The following is a 16788-nucleotide window of genomic DNA, read 5'->3' on the forward strand; positions in this document are numbered from 1 at the left end:
AGGAGGATTGGCAGCAGATGTTAGCTCAGGGCTAATCTTCCTCAAAAAAAAAAGAAAACAGTAAAACCCTACAAAACTATCTCCTCAATATGTTTCTTCTTTTTGAATAAAAAGAATTATGTACAAGTTTCCTCTTTTGCCTTAGCTGCTGTGCTGCTCAAAGACAAAAATCATGCTGACTTCCTTATCTTGAACTTGGCTCTTGACCTTCCCCCCAACTCATATGCCATTTTTCCCTTTCCTTCCTATTTTGTCTTATTATACTTCTTTGATTTTAAACTATGTCAAATCCTTTCCATAAAGATACCAGGTATAAACAAACTAAAAATAAAAAGTTACATAGACAGAGAAAAAGATATATTACTTATAAAACGCAGAAGTTAACTTAAATATACTTTAATGTATAATACATATTTTAGTAGCCTGAGATCATTGGCAGAAACATATTATTAAATGATCCAATTATGCACTAAATTTTAAAAATTACTGAAAACACTTACCCGTCTATGCCTTTCTCTATCTTTACATTTCTCTCGCACCCAATCAATAGTATGGAAATCATCATAGGTACCAACACCTGGAATTGGTTCATCCAAAAGATCCAGTAAGTGTGTAGAACTGTTAATGCTGCCTCCATTTGTCATTGTATAATGAGTTCCTACAAAGCAAAAAAGGAATGATGAGTATGTTTTATAAGAGACAATGGTGAACTACGTAACCTTCTTAGAAGTTCATTAGTAATTCATAAAGAAATAATATAACTTGAAATGATTATAATAAAATAGAGGAAGGAAGGTATTAATAAAAATTATCCAAAACTTGGAAATAAGGCAAAAAATTATGGCATGTCCTTTCAAATTCACACTAGAGTATCAAAATTAAGCCTGCTTAGGCCAGCCCTGGTCGCCTAGTGGTTAAGTTCAGCATGCTCCACTTCAGTTGCCTGGGTTCAGTCCCCAGGTGTGGACCTACACCATGCATCTGTGGCCATGCTGTCGTGGCAGCTCACACAGAAAAAGAGGAAGATTGGCAACAGATATTAGCTGAGGGCCAATCTTCCTCAGCAAAACAGAATAAATAAACAAGCCTGCCTAATAGTCATCTGATGTTCTGGGGAAGGGAACTTTTGTTTGATTTACTATTTACTATTGATTAGCACAAAGACTCTGCAAAGTTAGATAACGACTTATAGAAAATTGATAAATTGAAAATTACGACTTTATTTGTCAAAAATGTAAATGAATTCCATCTAGTAGAAAAGACAGTCCTTAGAGTTTAGTGTTGGTTTTGTTTGTTTTTGCCCTGTAAGAAAATTCCTTCTTTCACTGACTATATATATTTAAGTCTCACACATCCTCCTCTGAATCAGCTTTGTCATCAAGCTAGTTAACTTATTAGAGTTAAATAAATCTTTGACATGTGTTCACTACAGACTTTATATGAATGTAACAGACTAGAAGGTACTAGGAAGGGCACTGAAAGACAACTCACAGAAAAGAAAAGCAAACGGCTCTCAAATTTGAAAAGAAGTTCAATCTAACACACACAAAAGAAATGTAAATCAAACCCACAATATCACTTTCCTCTACCAGATTGGTAAAGATAAAAAAGTTGGCTAACGTCCTGAGTTGGCCAAGTTATGGAGAAAGAGGTCCTGCAACAAAATTATTAGTTTAAGTATAAATTGGTATAACCCCTTTGGGAAGGCAAAGCTACCAAAATTTAAAATACACGACACTCTTCAACCCAGCAAGTCTACTTCTAGGAATTTTTCCTGCAGTTATACTTGCACGAATCCATAAATTATGCACAGTGTGGGTAGAACATCTTACTATGTGCTCTACAAAAAAAAGCAAATACAAATTAACGCCAAAGTGTTCATAATCTAAGAGGTCAGCAAAAGAGCCAGAGAGTAACTATTTTAGGCTTTGGAGGCTATATAGTCACAACTACTCAACTCTGCCATAGTAGCGCAAAAAAGTCACAGACAATATATAAATGAATGAGTATGGCTGTGTTTCAATAATATTTTATTTATAAAACAGGGGAAGAGCAGGATTTGGCTCAGCCCCTGATTTAAAGTCTACAGCACAAACATTAAGAATTTTCTATATAAATGGCACTATACTAGACAGTATAGGAGACACAAAAATATTGTCCCCAACTTCAAGGTGCAAGTTTGGGGTTCCCAATCCAAAACACATTTTAAAACCAAGTTCCAATATCGAAGTGCTACAAAACCAATTTTAGTTGTGTTACTTATATTTACTTTGTTATAAGACTGTAGTCTCTAAAACTAGGTGGGATTAATCTAAGAAAACTTCCTAAAGAATATAAATTTTAAATTATAATTTAAAATAATAATGCTATGGTTTCAAAATAAGAGTTACAGCTAGACATTTGATGCTAGATATTTTTGTATCTATTTCTGAAAAAAGAAACATATGATGTGAATACTGTCTGTGAAAGATAGTTTATATTACTACCAGAAAAAGAGCTTGGAAAAAAGAAAACAGACTGGCTAAGGAACATTTATGGTAATCTAAGAGTGAAAATTATCGAACTTGAGTTCTTCCACTGTTAGTGGAAGAAAAGATGATACAACCATTCTGAAGGGCAATTTGGAAAGAGCTATCAAAATATAAAGCTTCTACTGCACAAAGACTAAAAGATTTCACTGAAACATTATTTGTAATACTGAAAAAGTCAAACCAGCAGAAATGTCTCATCCATTGATAATTAAATAAATTATGTACATCTATGCAATGGAATATAATCCAGTTGTTAAAGAGAACGAGGGAGATCAGCATATACTGATACAGAAAGTTGGCTACAACACATACAGTTTTAAAAAGGCCAAGGGCAGATCAGCACATTTAATATGAAAATTATTTTGTAAAATTTATTTTGGCTTAAATATTATGCTCACATATATGCTTAAATACAGAGAAAATAGTATGAACAGGTATGAAACAACACATTAATAATGGCTACCACTGGGAAGTATAATTGTTAGAAAAAAGAGGTAATGAACTTTCATTTTCTACTTTACCCTTCTAGATTGATATACATATTACAATGAAAATTACTTTTCTAAGTAAACACACACTATATTTTAATAGGGATGTGAATAGGGCTATGAAAATAAAGAAATTCTAATGGATCTAAGCATTATATAAATGAAAAAAAGCAACAAACTGCTACCAAAAGGCCCCGATTCTAGTCCTGGACAGCTAAGTAACTTTGGACAAGTCATCTTTAAATATTAAATATCTATATGATATATGCTGTACCTTATAATAAAGACATATAAGCAAAGAAGAATTTGAAATTTTTCTAAAGCACTAAAAACTTAGAAAAGCTGGTGCATAATTTCAAACAGGTGATTTTAGCAAAAGTGATTACAAATTACATCTTCAAATTATGTATCAGTAATACAGATTTTATGCCAAAAATAATAATCTAGAAGTGTGTCATTTTAATGAAAATGTAATTAATTGATATTTGAGGAGTGGCACTATACTAATTTTTTTTTCTTCTAAATTTCCCCAGGTCATCCAGCTGGGTACGTGATGAACCCAGGATTTTAACCCAAGTCTTTCTTTTTTTTTTTTTTAAAAGATTGGCACCTGAGCTAACATCTGTTGCTAATTTTCTTTTTTTTTCTTCTTCTCCCCAAAGCCTCCCAGTACATAGTTGTATATTCTAGTTGTAAGTGCCTCTGGTCATGTTATGTGGGACACCAACCCAGCATGGCTTGATGAGCAGTGCCATGTTGACGCTCAGGATCTGAACCAGAGAAACCCTGGGCCACCGAAGAGGAGCATGCGAACTTAACCACTTGGCCATGGGGACGGCCCCACGCTATACTCATGTTTAAACAAACATTATAAAAATAAAACACAAGAAATCTGTTTATTTTATTCTATGACTTTTAAGGAATGGAGCAAAATTCCCAGACTACTCTTGCTGTATGATGATTTAAACCGACTTGTTCCCTTTTGTTTACAAATAAAGAAACTATTATAAATGTTAAGTCATTTCACAAAACTATCATGTGACAAAGCTAGAATCTGTCAATATAAACACTGCCTAGATTAGAGTAAGAGACAATCCTAAATCAATTGGAGGGTGAGGAGGAAGGGAGAGATGCACAAAGAGCCACCATGCCAAGACTAAGGACTAATTTTATTATTATTAAGATATAAGCCACATCGACTATACTGTACGTTGCAAGCTCTGTTTCTGAATAATTCAAAGAGGCAGCAGGAACAAGAATTAATAAAGAAAAAGTCAATATTTTAAACACTTTAATAAATACCGAATATTGTACTAATAAACAATGTTTATTTACTTCTACCAGATAGAATAGGGTTCTCTCTTATCTCCCTATGTAACACATTTGAATGTTTGCCTTGGAAAGGTGTAAAACCTCTAAAAGGAGAGTAGTATATTGATTTCCATGTTTTGGCAGCAGTACACCAGGAATAAATAATATATCATTCTTGACCAAGGGTTTCAAGGCCCTATCCCTGCACTAGCCCATGTTCATTTATATAGAACATACACTCTAAACCTCATATTTAAAGCTTTAAGTGCACTAGCTCTTTCTTCTTCCCTCTATCCTGATTTTACTCAGTAATTTCCACTTTGTAAAAAGGTAACTGAAAGGCTACAAATTTTCTTAAGAAAAGGTAACTGGAGAATAAATATAAGAACATTTATAATATCTTGACAAATTTGAGAATCTCTGACTCTGCTTTCCATACAATAACATTAAAACTGATAATTTAAAAAATGTTTTTGGAGGGAAGTGTCAAAGCCTCTATGGCCTTCTGGTATGATGGCATCACTTCTGTGGTACTCTGGCCCAAAATGCATAAACTGAATCTTACAAGGAAAAACAAGATAAACCCAAACTGAGGGAAATTCTACAAAATAAATGGCTTGCATTCTTCAAAAACGTCAAAGTCAAGAGGCTGGCCCCATGGCCAAGCAGTTAAGTTCACACACACTGCTTCAGTGGCCCAGAGTTCACTGGTTCAGATCCTGGGTGCAGATCTACACACTGCTCATCAAGCCATGCTGTGGTGGCATCTCACATAGAAGAACCAGAATTACCTACAACTAGTATATACAGCTATGTACCATGGCTTTGGGGAGAAAAAAAAAGGAAGAATACTGGCAACAGATGTTAACTTAGGGTCAATTTCCCTCACCCAAAAAAAAAAAAAACAAAAAAAAAAAAGCATTGCAATAGGAAACTGTAAAAAAAAGAAAAAAAGTCAAAGTCATGAAAGACAAAGAATGACTGAGGAACTCCTCTAGATTAAAGGAGACTAAAGAGACATGATAACTAAATGTAACACCTGCTCTGGATTATTAGATCCTGGACCAGGAAAAAAATGGTTTTTTCCTATATTAAAGGACATAGTGGTAAACCTGGCAAATTTAAAAACGGTCTGTAGAACAGATAATAGTACTGTATCAATGTCAATTTTCTGATCTTGAAAACAGTACTGTGACTATACATAACGGAATGTCCTTTCATAAGGAAATACAGACTCAAGTATTTATAGGTAAAAGTACATTATGTCTGCATCCTACTCTTTAACAGTTCAGAAAAAAACTATCTGGTGTATACACACACTATATATACATACTGGTATATATTATGTATTACACAGAGAATAGCATATATAACAGCAAGAGACAGAACAAGAGAGAGAATGAACAAATGTGGTAAACTCTTAATATTTCAGGAATCTGGGTGAAGGTATATGGGATTATTTGCACTGTTTTTCAACATCTGTAAGTCTGAAATTAAAAGAAAATATTTTTGTTTTGTTTTGTTTTTTAAAGATTGGCACCTGAGCTAACAACTGTCGCTGACCTTTTTTTTTTCTTTCTGCTCTCTCTCCTCAACGTCCCCCCTCGCCCCAGTACATAGATACATACTTTAGTTGTGGGTCCTTCTAGTTGTAGCATGTGGGACACCACCTCAGCATGGCCTGACGAGTAGTGCCATGTCCGCGCCCAGGATCTGAACCAGTGAAACCCCAGGCCGCCAAAGCAGAGCACGCAAACATAACCCCTCAGCCAAGGGGCCGGCAGCAAGAAAATGCTTTTTGAAAAGTCTACTATGATATTTTTGCAAACTTCATACTTTTTCCCCCTATGTTGCCCTTATCTGGGTGGAGCTGAAGAGACATGGACTACTGATTTTAATTATTACTCTTCTATGCGAAAAAGAAAAAGAAAAATTTCTATACCACTTAGCTAACATGCATCCACACAATATGTCACCAGCTCCATGATAAGAATTTTCTGCACCATGAAGATAATAAGCAAATGAAGCATGTATTCCTCCAACAAACTTATAAACCAGGAAGAAGAAAAGTAGAGACTACCGTACTCATTTTTGAGGGAGCAAAAGGTACAACACCACAATAAACACTTACATTAGCTATGTGTCTTGCCTTCGGTGACTTTCAAATAATTATTCCATAGAAACTACTCTGACATCTAATTTACAAAACTATACAGTAAGTCAAAGTATCTGAAAACCACAAGTAAAGGATTCAAACTGTTTAAATCACAAGACCCTGTGGACCAATGTTTGGTATTTTGTCGTTTTTATGTTGTGTCCCTTGGAATTTCTGGGGCTGCCATTGCACGTTCAAGTGGGAATTAGCCAGCAGTTTGTGCCCCCAACAGACTGAAGTTCAGTCTGTGCCCTCATGACTATTCTATCAGACACAGCAACGGTGTTTGAAAAAAGTACAGTCATGTGCCACATAATGACATTTTGGTCAACATCGGACTGCATCTATGACGGTGGTCCCGTAAGATCATAATGGAATTGAAAAATTCCTGTCATCTAGTGACATCACAGCTGACATGACATCGTACTGCAATGCATCACTCGCATGTTTGCAGTGACGTGGGTGTAAACAAACCTACTACACTACCAGTCGTATAAAAGTATAGCACATACAATTATTTACAGTACGTAACAGACAGGAATGTTCATGGTTCATTTATCTGCTTATAAGCAAATCTATGATGAAAAAAGAAACAAGCAAACCACCATGGACATGTTTCTTAAAAAACTGACACCTCCTCAAGAATAGCCTCAGGTAAGTCCTTCAGGAGGTCTTCCAGAAGAGGGCATTGTTATCATCCTGTTATTGCCCCTGAAGACCTTCCAGTGGGACAAGACATGGAGGTAGAAGACAGTGATGATCCTGAGCCTGTGTAGGCCTAGGTTAACAAGTTTGTGTCTTAGTTTTTTGTTTTGCTTTTTTTTTTAATTGACTCGCTCTTTATTTTATTTATTTTTATTTATTTTTTTTTTGAGGAAGATAAGTCCTGAGCTAACATCTGCTGCCAATCTTCCTCTTTTTGCTGAGGAAGACTGGCCTTGAGCTAACATCCGTGCCCATCTTCCTCTACTTTATATGTGGGACACCTACCACAGCATGGCTTGCCAAGCAGTGCCATGTCCGCACCCAGGATCTAAACCAGTGAACCCCGGGCCGCCAGAGCGGAACATGCGAACTTAACTGCTGCACCACCGGGCCAGCCCTAGTGTGTCTTAGTTTTTAACAAAAGAGTTTAAAAATTGAAAAAAAAAATTTTTTTTTAATAGAAAAAAGCTTACGGAATTAGGATAGAAAGAAAGAAAATATTTTTGTATAGCTGTATAACGTATTTGTGTTTTAAGCTAAGTACTATTACTAAAAATATTTAAGTTTATAAAATAAAAAAGTTGTAATAAGCTAAGGTTAATTTATTGTTGAAGAAATAAAAATATTTTTTATAAATTTAGTGTAGCCTAGGCATACCGTGTTTATCAAGTCTACAGTAGTGTACAGTGATGTCCCAGGCCTTCACGTTCACTCCCCACTCACTCACTGACTCACCCAGAGCAACTGCCAGTCCTGCAAGCTCTATTGACGGTAAGTGCCCTATACAGGTGCACCATCTTTTACCTTTTACACAGTACTTTTACTCTACCTTTTCTATGTTTAGACACACGAATACTTACCATTGTGTTACAATTGCCTACAGTAGTCAGTACAGTAACATGCTGTACAGGTTTGTTGCCTAGGAGCAATAGGCTGGACCATATAGCCTAGGTGTGTCCAGTAGTGGGCTATACCATCCAGGTTTGTTATAAGTACACTCTATGATGTTCGCAAAGAGATGAAATCGCCTAGACGCATTTCTCAGAACGTATCTCCGTCATTAAGAGACGTATGACTGTACAGGTGGAAACAGTGAATGGGCTTCTTGTTTTGAGGGGAGCCCACAGACATAGAGATTCACTGTTTCCCCTCTAAATTATTTCTAAAAGAAGTTTGGGTCCTTCTTGTGACTCTTACTATCAAACTGGCTTGGATAGTAACCAAGACGGATTTTGGTATGAAAATAAAATAAAAACTTTATGCTAAGATAGAGCTTTTGAGAATATTTCTTTGGCTCTGATAAATATAATTAAATAGAATCTCCAGGAAGAGAAAGGCAGACATTTCAATCTGGCTTTAACCTCTCTCCTTTTATCCTGTTTCTTACTCATGGTACTAGGTTATTACTGACAATTGAAAGATATCATATTGAACGTAATTTTTTTAAATTTAAAATCTGTTATTGCAAATGGATTGCTAAATAAAATTCAAGAATCAGCTAGCTATAAAGAAAAAAGAATCCAAACTTTTACTTTAGTGTGTGTGTGTGTGACACTTCACATATTTTCTTTTATAACTTGTTCTGCCAAACATGGAAATGTGTGTAGTACAAAGAAGGAGAAAAAGAAAGGTTTTCTATCCTACTCTAAACTGGGTAGAGAACATTCACTTCTAATAGGATCATAGAAATGCCTACATATCTCACATTATGAGTGATTTTGAAGGTACTGTTTCCTAATAATAACAATGGTTTTTAAATATTCTTAACGTATCATTTCTTTGTGAACAGTTCGCTGCAACCTAGATTTGTATAAAGTTAAACTTACATATGTAAAACTGAGATGAATACAAATAAATTATATATGTATGTTAATAAACTTACATAAGCAACATTACACATTATCCAACTTCACCTCTCAACTTCATCTTATGCATGAATGAAGCATGAATCTTGCAGATAATGCCACAGGCACAAATTAAAGTTCTCTCAGACATAAAGTGCATCTCTCTTTCTTTCCTAAAATAATATTTCAAGGGTTGGTCAATTAAGGAAATTATAATACGACTTTCCTAAAGCTGATTTCTGGAGGGGAGCTCTAGAAGACAACAAAGTTAGGGGGCGAAATAAAGGTGGTGAGGCTGCACTTCCCTGATTATGCCTTTCTTTGTCCTCAGTAAAAGCTCTTCTTATAGCTGAATTTTATTAACACAAAATGACATGATTTACCCCAGACTTCCCACTTCTCAAAGCATATGGAGCTCTCATTTCTTTCTCCGTGAAGACAGTAGTAGAAATGTACCAGAATACCTTTAGGAAATACTGATCAAGGTTCCCTACCCATCACTATTTCCTTGTCCTCTCCACACATCGTCCCTCTACCAATTTAGTGAGACACCCAGTGCCACTGGAAAAGAAATACACAGCAGAACACAGGGAACAAGATTCAGTATTGTGGCTTCTTAGTTCCAAATTGAGGCTTTTTTTTTTTGAGGAAGATTAGCCCTGAGCTAACTACTGCCAATCCTCCTCTTTTTGCTGAGGAAGACTGGCCTTGAGCTAACATCCATGCCCATCTTCCTCTACTTTCTATGTGAGATGCCTACCACAGCGTGACTTTTGCCAAATGGTGCCATGTCTGCATCCGGGATCCGAACTGGTGAACCCCGGGCCGCCAAGAAGCAGAGTGTGCGAACTTAACCCCTGCGCCACTGGGCTGGCCCCCAAATTGAGGCTTTTGAAACCCATAGAAAAGGCAAAATTTTAAAAAGCAATACCTTTGAGTTGTAAGCGATGGGTTTCTGCATCAAAAGGCTTTAAGTAAAGAGGCTTAGAGTTTCTGAAATGAACCAAGGACTGAAAAAAGAACAGATGAAGAACCAATTCTACACAGCTACATAAGGTTTGCTGGGGAAAAAGGAGAGCGAATTGAGTAAACAAGAGTTGTAATAGTTAATTGGAGATGGGCCTCAGCCTTTACTATTTTCTATAAGCAAAAAATATAGACAAGATCATACTAGCCACACTTATGTATAAGTTTTTCATTACTTAGCACACTTTCTAAAGACCATTTCATATCATTAAATGCATATCCACATCATTTCTATGTTTGCTGGAGCATACCATAATTTAAACAGACCTTTAGGTTAGTTTGTATTACAAACAGTACTTTCAATGAACATATGTGTACTTAGTCATCCTCTTTCCCAATTAATTTTTAAAATTTTAACTTTTTCTTGTTCTTAACTTTTTTCCCAACCTCAGGCCCAGATATTTAACAATAATAACCAAGTATACCTCCAAACTTAAAATAACCATATTATTCAGTAACTGTTCTCCCAGATTAGGGTTATTATTTGTGTAATGGACCCTTGTTGTTTCTGCCCACGTGCCCTTTCCCCTTCGTTCTGTAACAAAACCCAATTATTTTGAGGAAACTTCTATCCCTCATCTCATGTGGTAAGGGCGTCAATCAAGGTATGCTCCTCTCTCAGCTAAGAAAAAGGCACCCAATCCAAGTTAGACTAATCAAACTCCATCTACTGGAAATATAAATCTTGGACAGAGTGATAGACAGGAGAAGCCTATTAATTTTAACAACTGAACTTCAAAGGGACATAGGATAGTTCCTGCTACCTAGAGATCACCAGATCCTGGATTGTAAGAAAGTATGACCTGAAAGTATCAGCTCCTAAATTTAAGACAAGAAAAAAAATCAAAAACTTTTCTGGAGGTCTGACTACAATGCCAGACCTCAGACACCAGTGACTACTCTTCTACCTAACGGCTGAAAAACAGCAACAAAAAAGACTGGAAAAAAGATCACTTTCTTTTCCGAGTGAGCTAGTAGAGAAATTCCATGACCTTAATGCACTCTGAGGTCAGAAGGACCTAGAGTCAAATTCTAGCTCTGCCACCTATTAGCTATGTGATCTAGCATAAGTCAATTACTAACCTCTTAGAGGTACCTGGCTTTTCTCATACACTTTTAGAGTATTCTGTGTGGACTGGAGATAAATCACGTAAAATAGCTAGTAATATTATCCTGACAAATAGTAGGAAATCAATAAACACAAGCTAGTGTTTCTGTTCAAATATTTCGGCATTTAAAACTTCATCAGGCTGTATTATATTACACATATGGTATTAATCTTAACCAAAAGACCGACAATATGACAAAGATGGGGAAAAAGAGAGTTACAAATTTGAGTAATGAGTTCTTCTACAACTGTGTATTGAGCAAAGATCCTACAGATTTTTAATATATAACTTAACTCATTACACTTGGCATGGATACACAAACTTCTAAAATGTATGGTCAATGACTAACCTTTCCATAAAATGGACATTTTATAACTCAAATATCACCAACAATATTTCATAGTTCAAGTATCACCAACACTAAAACCTAAGCAAGTAGGAAAAATTATCCAATCAATGATCTGTAACTTGCTTGAAGCGTTCCTGCAAAAACAACTTTATTGATAAGAAGAGTTTTGGCTTTGTTTATTTTTTCCCCAGATAATTTTATAAAATTCAAGCATACTTATATAAACAAAAATTCGTTATTTACTAATATCTGTGATCCAAAGTTTCAAAATTATCTGTAGGAAAATAAAATTTAAAATTGTTCATTATTATTTAAATAAATATTTTCACCAATGGAAAAAGAACAGTCTTTTCAACAAATGATGCTGGGACAACTGGCTATCCACAGGCAAAAGAATGAAGATGGACCCCTCCCTCACATCGTACATGAAAATTAACTCAAAATGAATCATGGGCCTAAATGTAAGGGCTAAAACTATAAAACTCTTAAAAGAAAACATAGGAGTAAATCCTTGTGACCTTGGGTTTGGCAATGGTTTTGCAGATAAAACACCAAAGCACAAGTGACAAAAGAAAAATCAGGTAAACTACACTATATTAGAATTAAAATAATCTTTCCCACCTACAGGCCAGACATTGTTATCTATCTCATATCTAATAATAACCACAAAACAACTAACACTTATTGAGTACTTACTGTGTGCCAGACATTGTTCTTAGCACTTTACACACATTAGTTCATTTAGTCCTCACAAAACCCCATGAGATAGGTATTACTCTCTACTTTATAAATTAGAAAAACACGGCACAGGAACCAGCCCTGATGGCCTAGTGGTTAAAGTTTGGTGCACCCTGCTTCGGTAGCCTGGGTTCGGTTTCCAGGTGCGGAACCACACCACCGGTCTGTCAGCACCCACGGTGTGGCGGCAGCTCACTCCTTAGAAGAACTAGAAGGACATACAACTACAATATACAATTATGTACTGAGGCTTTGGGGAGAGGAGAAACAAAAGAGAGGAAGACTGGCAACAGGTGTTAGCTCAGGGCAAATCTTTCCCAGCAAAAGAAAGAAAAGAAAAGAAAAACATGGCACAGAGAGCTAAGAAATATGCCCAATATCACACAGCTAGCAAGTTAGTGGAACAGGGACTCAAACACAACCAGTTCAATTCCAAAGGCATTTCTTACCACTATGCAATACTGTCTAAAAAATAATTTCGTGGTTTGCTTGCTCATATGTTTTAAGCTATGTGGACATTCTTCTCTCCAACTATGTTAGGAACTGTTAGGTGGTGCCCTCTCCCAAAACACTTGTGGACACGCACTCAGCTTTCAGACAATTAAAACAATCCTATCCTTCACCATCATCATCCCTCTTTGCCTTTGGTTCCAGATCCCCTGTTCAATATTACTTACAATGTTGCTGTAGTAGTCACAGGCACTGCTCTGCTTCCAGCACTCACATCCCTATGCTTTAGTAGAGGTCTGCGACAATAATATATCCCATTCTCATCCTCAGGTTGTTCCAGACTCATTTTAGGCCACAGGAAGCCCATTTTAACCCCAGGGAGAGCTAATTACCCCCTAGGTGTGTACTTAAAAACTGGTTTTCAAACCTTTTTGGCTGTGGCCCACAGCAAGAAACATTTCTCACTGGCACAGTTTACAGATTCATACCTACCCAAGTTTAGCATATTTACTATTTGGCATATACTCTGATATTTTACTTTCTATTTTCTCTCTTTCTTTTTTCTTAAATACTGGTCACAACTCAAGTGATTTCATAATCAACATGCTGAAACCTGCAATTTGACAAACACTGACCTAGAGAAATACAGACATTAATGAAATTATGTGCTTTCTCGTAAATGAAAACCTTTATATTCCCTCCCACTAACCCTCAATATATATTTGTTGAGATGAGCTAAAAAAAGTACTTAACTGTTGCACCTTAAACTGAACTTATTAGTAAATTCTACAGTCACACATCTTCAGCAGCCTAAATCTCTTCTCAAAGGAGAATATTCAAATAATAGTTTTACATGAAAAATTAGGTACATATTTCTTCTAAGACTGTTACTTACTACCTCTGGGGTCAATCTCAAAAGAAGTGAAAGCAGTGATCCTTGCCATTTAAGCTCATAATGCAGATTACTGTCCTACCACACATATAAAACACACATCACTTTGTTTTCAATAATGGAAGAACGCAGACAGAAATCCAAAATTCTACACATTCCCTGACTACCCAGTTTCTTCTGTATATTAAGAGAAGGAAGTCTGGACCCCAATGTATTTTTTTCCTCCCTCTGTGACCTTACTGATAAGAAATGGTCATCCTGCTGAGGGAGGGGAAAGTAAATGCTGTAAGTTGATAGGGGAAGTTCCAGAATGTTGGCAGACTCCCGGACGAAACATTAAAAAGGTAATGGCAAGCACAGTGCCTAGTACTTAGTGGGTGGTCAATTAAATATCTGCTGGATAAATGAAGTATATGCTCTTTAAATTTGCTCTATAATCCACGGTCATATTTAACTGCCATCTATTTACAATGCAAAGACTTGGAAATTAAAACTGAGTCCCAAAGAAGTGGACCAAAGATATACAACAGTCAGTAGCAACACTGAGTCCATTAGCCAATTCACTGTTTTATTCTCTGTTCTACTGCCACCCCAACATAAAAAGCCACATCCTTGGGTAGAGAGGATAAAGTGGATACTAAGAAATCTGTATAATTGGAAACATATTCCATGTTCATTTATTATCTCTGCATATAAAATGATTTGAATATTACACGAATAAAAAGATTTACGAAATTTGCTCTCTTAACTAGCAAGAAGAATAAATTGACAGAAACTAAAGTAAATCTATTTTTTTACCTAATTAAGGCTGTAAAGGACTACTTAAAATTACAAATTAAACATATGTTTATTAAAAGACAAAAACAAAACTTTAAAATATAATTTAACCCACCAATCTCCTGTGATCTTGTGTAGGCACAAAGCAGAGACCTCAATGCTGGGAAAACAGCCAAAATTATAAACCTAATATATGCAGCAGCAGATCAGCTCACATTTTGAAATCTTGATACACAAAGCATCTCTGACTTACAACAAGCCATGAGATGGTATAAAATTAATCACAGTAAAGTGTCAGTTATTTTTAGAAAATAGAGCTGGAGATCATAATATGAACCAGATCTTATTGAAGATTTTAAATTCAGATACTGCGGGCAAAATAAACTTAAAGACAAGCTTTGTTTTATACTATTGTTTTAGAATACAAAGCGTTTCTAACATCAAATAAAGAATCCTTATTTGTTCTTTTAATTTACAGACACTTAGATGAATTAATTTGTAAGAAGATATTTAATTTTTTAGTTGGCTAAAAGATTAGAGATAATAGAAATACAACAAGGACCTGAATCCTAAAATCATTTTACAAAGAGCCTAAAGAATGTCCCTATGGCAATAATATCATCATCTAACACCTGAATTCCCAAATAATTTGCAAAAAAAATGCTAACTACTGATATTTTTAGGAGGGAATAAAAATGAACAAATTCATCTACTATAATAGGAACAAAAAAGCTTTACTTAAATATCTCTTTGAGCTAATGAATGTAAAGAAATGATTTCAGGAAGAAACTTAAAAGAATAAGATCTCAATCTTTTATTTCAACAGGAAGGCCACATTTTCTGTGCTTTAAAACCATCATCAGTCTGGCATTCAAGTTTGTCTAGGACCTGGTACTCTTCTACCTTCCACCTTTCTATACTACCCCCTTTACTGACCCACTGATGTAACAAAACTAACCAGGGAACAATATAGTAGGCATTTACTCCCATCAGAGCAAGGACTCATTCTATCCTCTCCCCCAGGAACGCCTTATCAAATTCCCTTGTGTACCTGAAGACCTGGCCTACTTTGATAACACTTGTCAAAAGCAGACTGATCTTTTCCTCCCCTAAGTCCCACAGAACATGCAGTCTATACCATTTGCTAGAAATTTATTAACTTCTAGGGGTTTTGCTTCTTTGTTTAAACTCGGGAAGCCTTCTTATACCCCCACCAGACTCAAAATGCTTAGTTATTACAGGGATATACATATTGAGAAGCAGTAGACATATCTGCATGAGTAAGAGTATGAGCCAAATAATCTGGATCGAAGCCTGACTTTTAATATCTATTTACCTCAGTTTTGTCAAGAGGAAAATGGAGATTATAACAGTACCTACTTCACAAGTCTGTGATGAGGATTAAAATGACTCGTTACACATAAATGAACTCTTACAACTAAAGCACTTACAACAGTATCTGGCAAACAGTATATTCTACACTAAAGATTAGCTATTATTAACATTACTGTTACTACCACTCTCATTCTCCACAGCACCTAGCAGGGCTTTATATATACAAGAGCTCAATAAGTACTTTGAATGAAACAATTAACATTCAAGTAATATTTACAGGTCCTTCATGGAGTAAATGGAGGCTCAAGGCCAAAAGACCAAATCTACTATAAGGATCTGGTAGAAGAAAAGATTTCAACCCCCTAAACTACTTAAACTTCATGAATAAATGAAGAAGAAAGTCAAAATATAAAACTACCAATACAAATAAACTAAGTTTTTTTGTCTTCCTCATAAAAATGGAAGAGACATTTCATGGAAGAACTTAACTTCCATACAGGAAATTTACCCCAAAAGATGGCTATTTCTAAAATGTCATCTTAATTCTAATCTATCAACAATATATTAACTAATTCTATTTTTAATCTACTTACATTTCCAGTTTCTATATTATTCACTTAAATAGGAAGCTTAATTTACCATCTCACCTTGAAAAGTAGTATTAACAAACAATTTGCCTCCACAAAGGCAATCCCTAACTCTAGCACTCAGAGATTTAGTAAACAGATTCATCTTTACTTTATTGATCTCTTTTATAATTTTATACTTTGATTATCTGCCTTTTCTCTATCAGCCTGAAGAGAGATTTCTAGTCATTGTAATTTTGTCCTCACAGAGAAGCTGATTCAGTTTTCTTGACTTATGTTAGTTGCTTGTCTCCACATCTCCAGTTCCTTTGTGTTGACCCATGGCTACAGTAGGTCATAAATTATGGAAAACCACCTCTTCCCACAGATACAGGGATTCTACAGTATAGTACAGTAAGCTTAATAACTGACTGATCTGTACTACAAAGACACAATGTTACTTTCAAGTAACATTGGCTTATATTAATTAAGTTTCATCAAGAAATAAGGAA

At 35.5% G+C, this 16788-nt stretch overlaps 1 protein-coding gene across 10 annotated transcripts in view; it reads right to left on the reverse strand.

Moving 5' to 3' along the window:
- Nucleotides 1-16788, reverse strand: part of CLCN3 (chloride voltage-gated channel 3) — an 86505-nt gene that overhangs the window by 32379 nt on the left and 37338 nt on the right. For all 10 annotated transcript variants that reach the window (XR_011436684.1, XR_011436685.1, XM_001499028.5 and 7 more), the window contains one exon: nt 501-658. Coding sequence is in view for 8 of the 10 variants with exons in the window: in XM_001499028.5 (XP_001499078.1) it covers nt 501-658 (158 nt within the window). In the remaining 2 variants the exon portion in view is untranslated. The remainder of the gene's footprint in view (nt 1-500; nt 659-16788) is intronic.

Source organism: Equus caballus, chromosome 2, assembly GCF_041296265.1.
Source record: "Equus caballus isolate H_3958 breed thoroughbred chromosome 2, TB-T2T, whole genome shotgun sequence".
Lineage (NCBI taxonomy): Eukaryota > Metazoa > Chordata > Mammalia > Perissodactyla > Equidae > Equus > Equus caballus.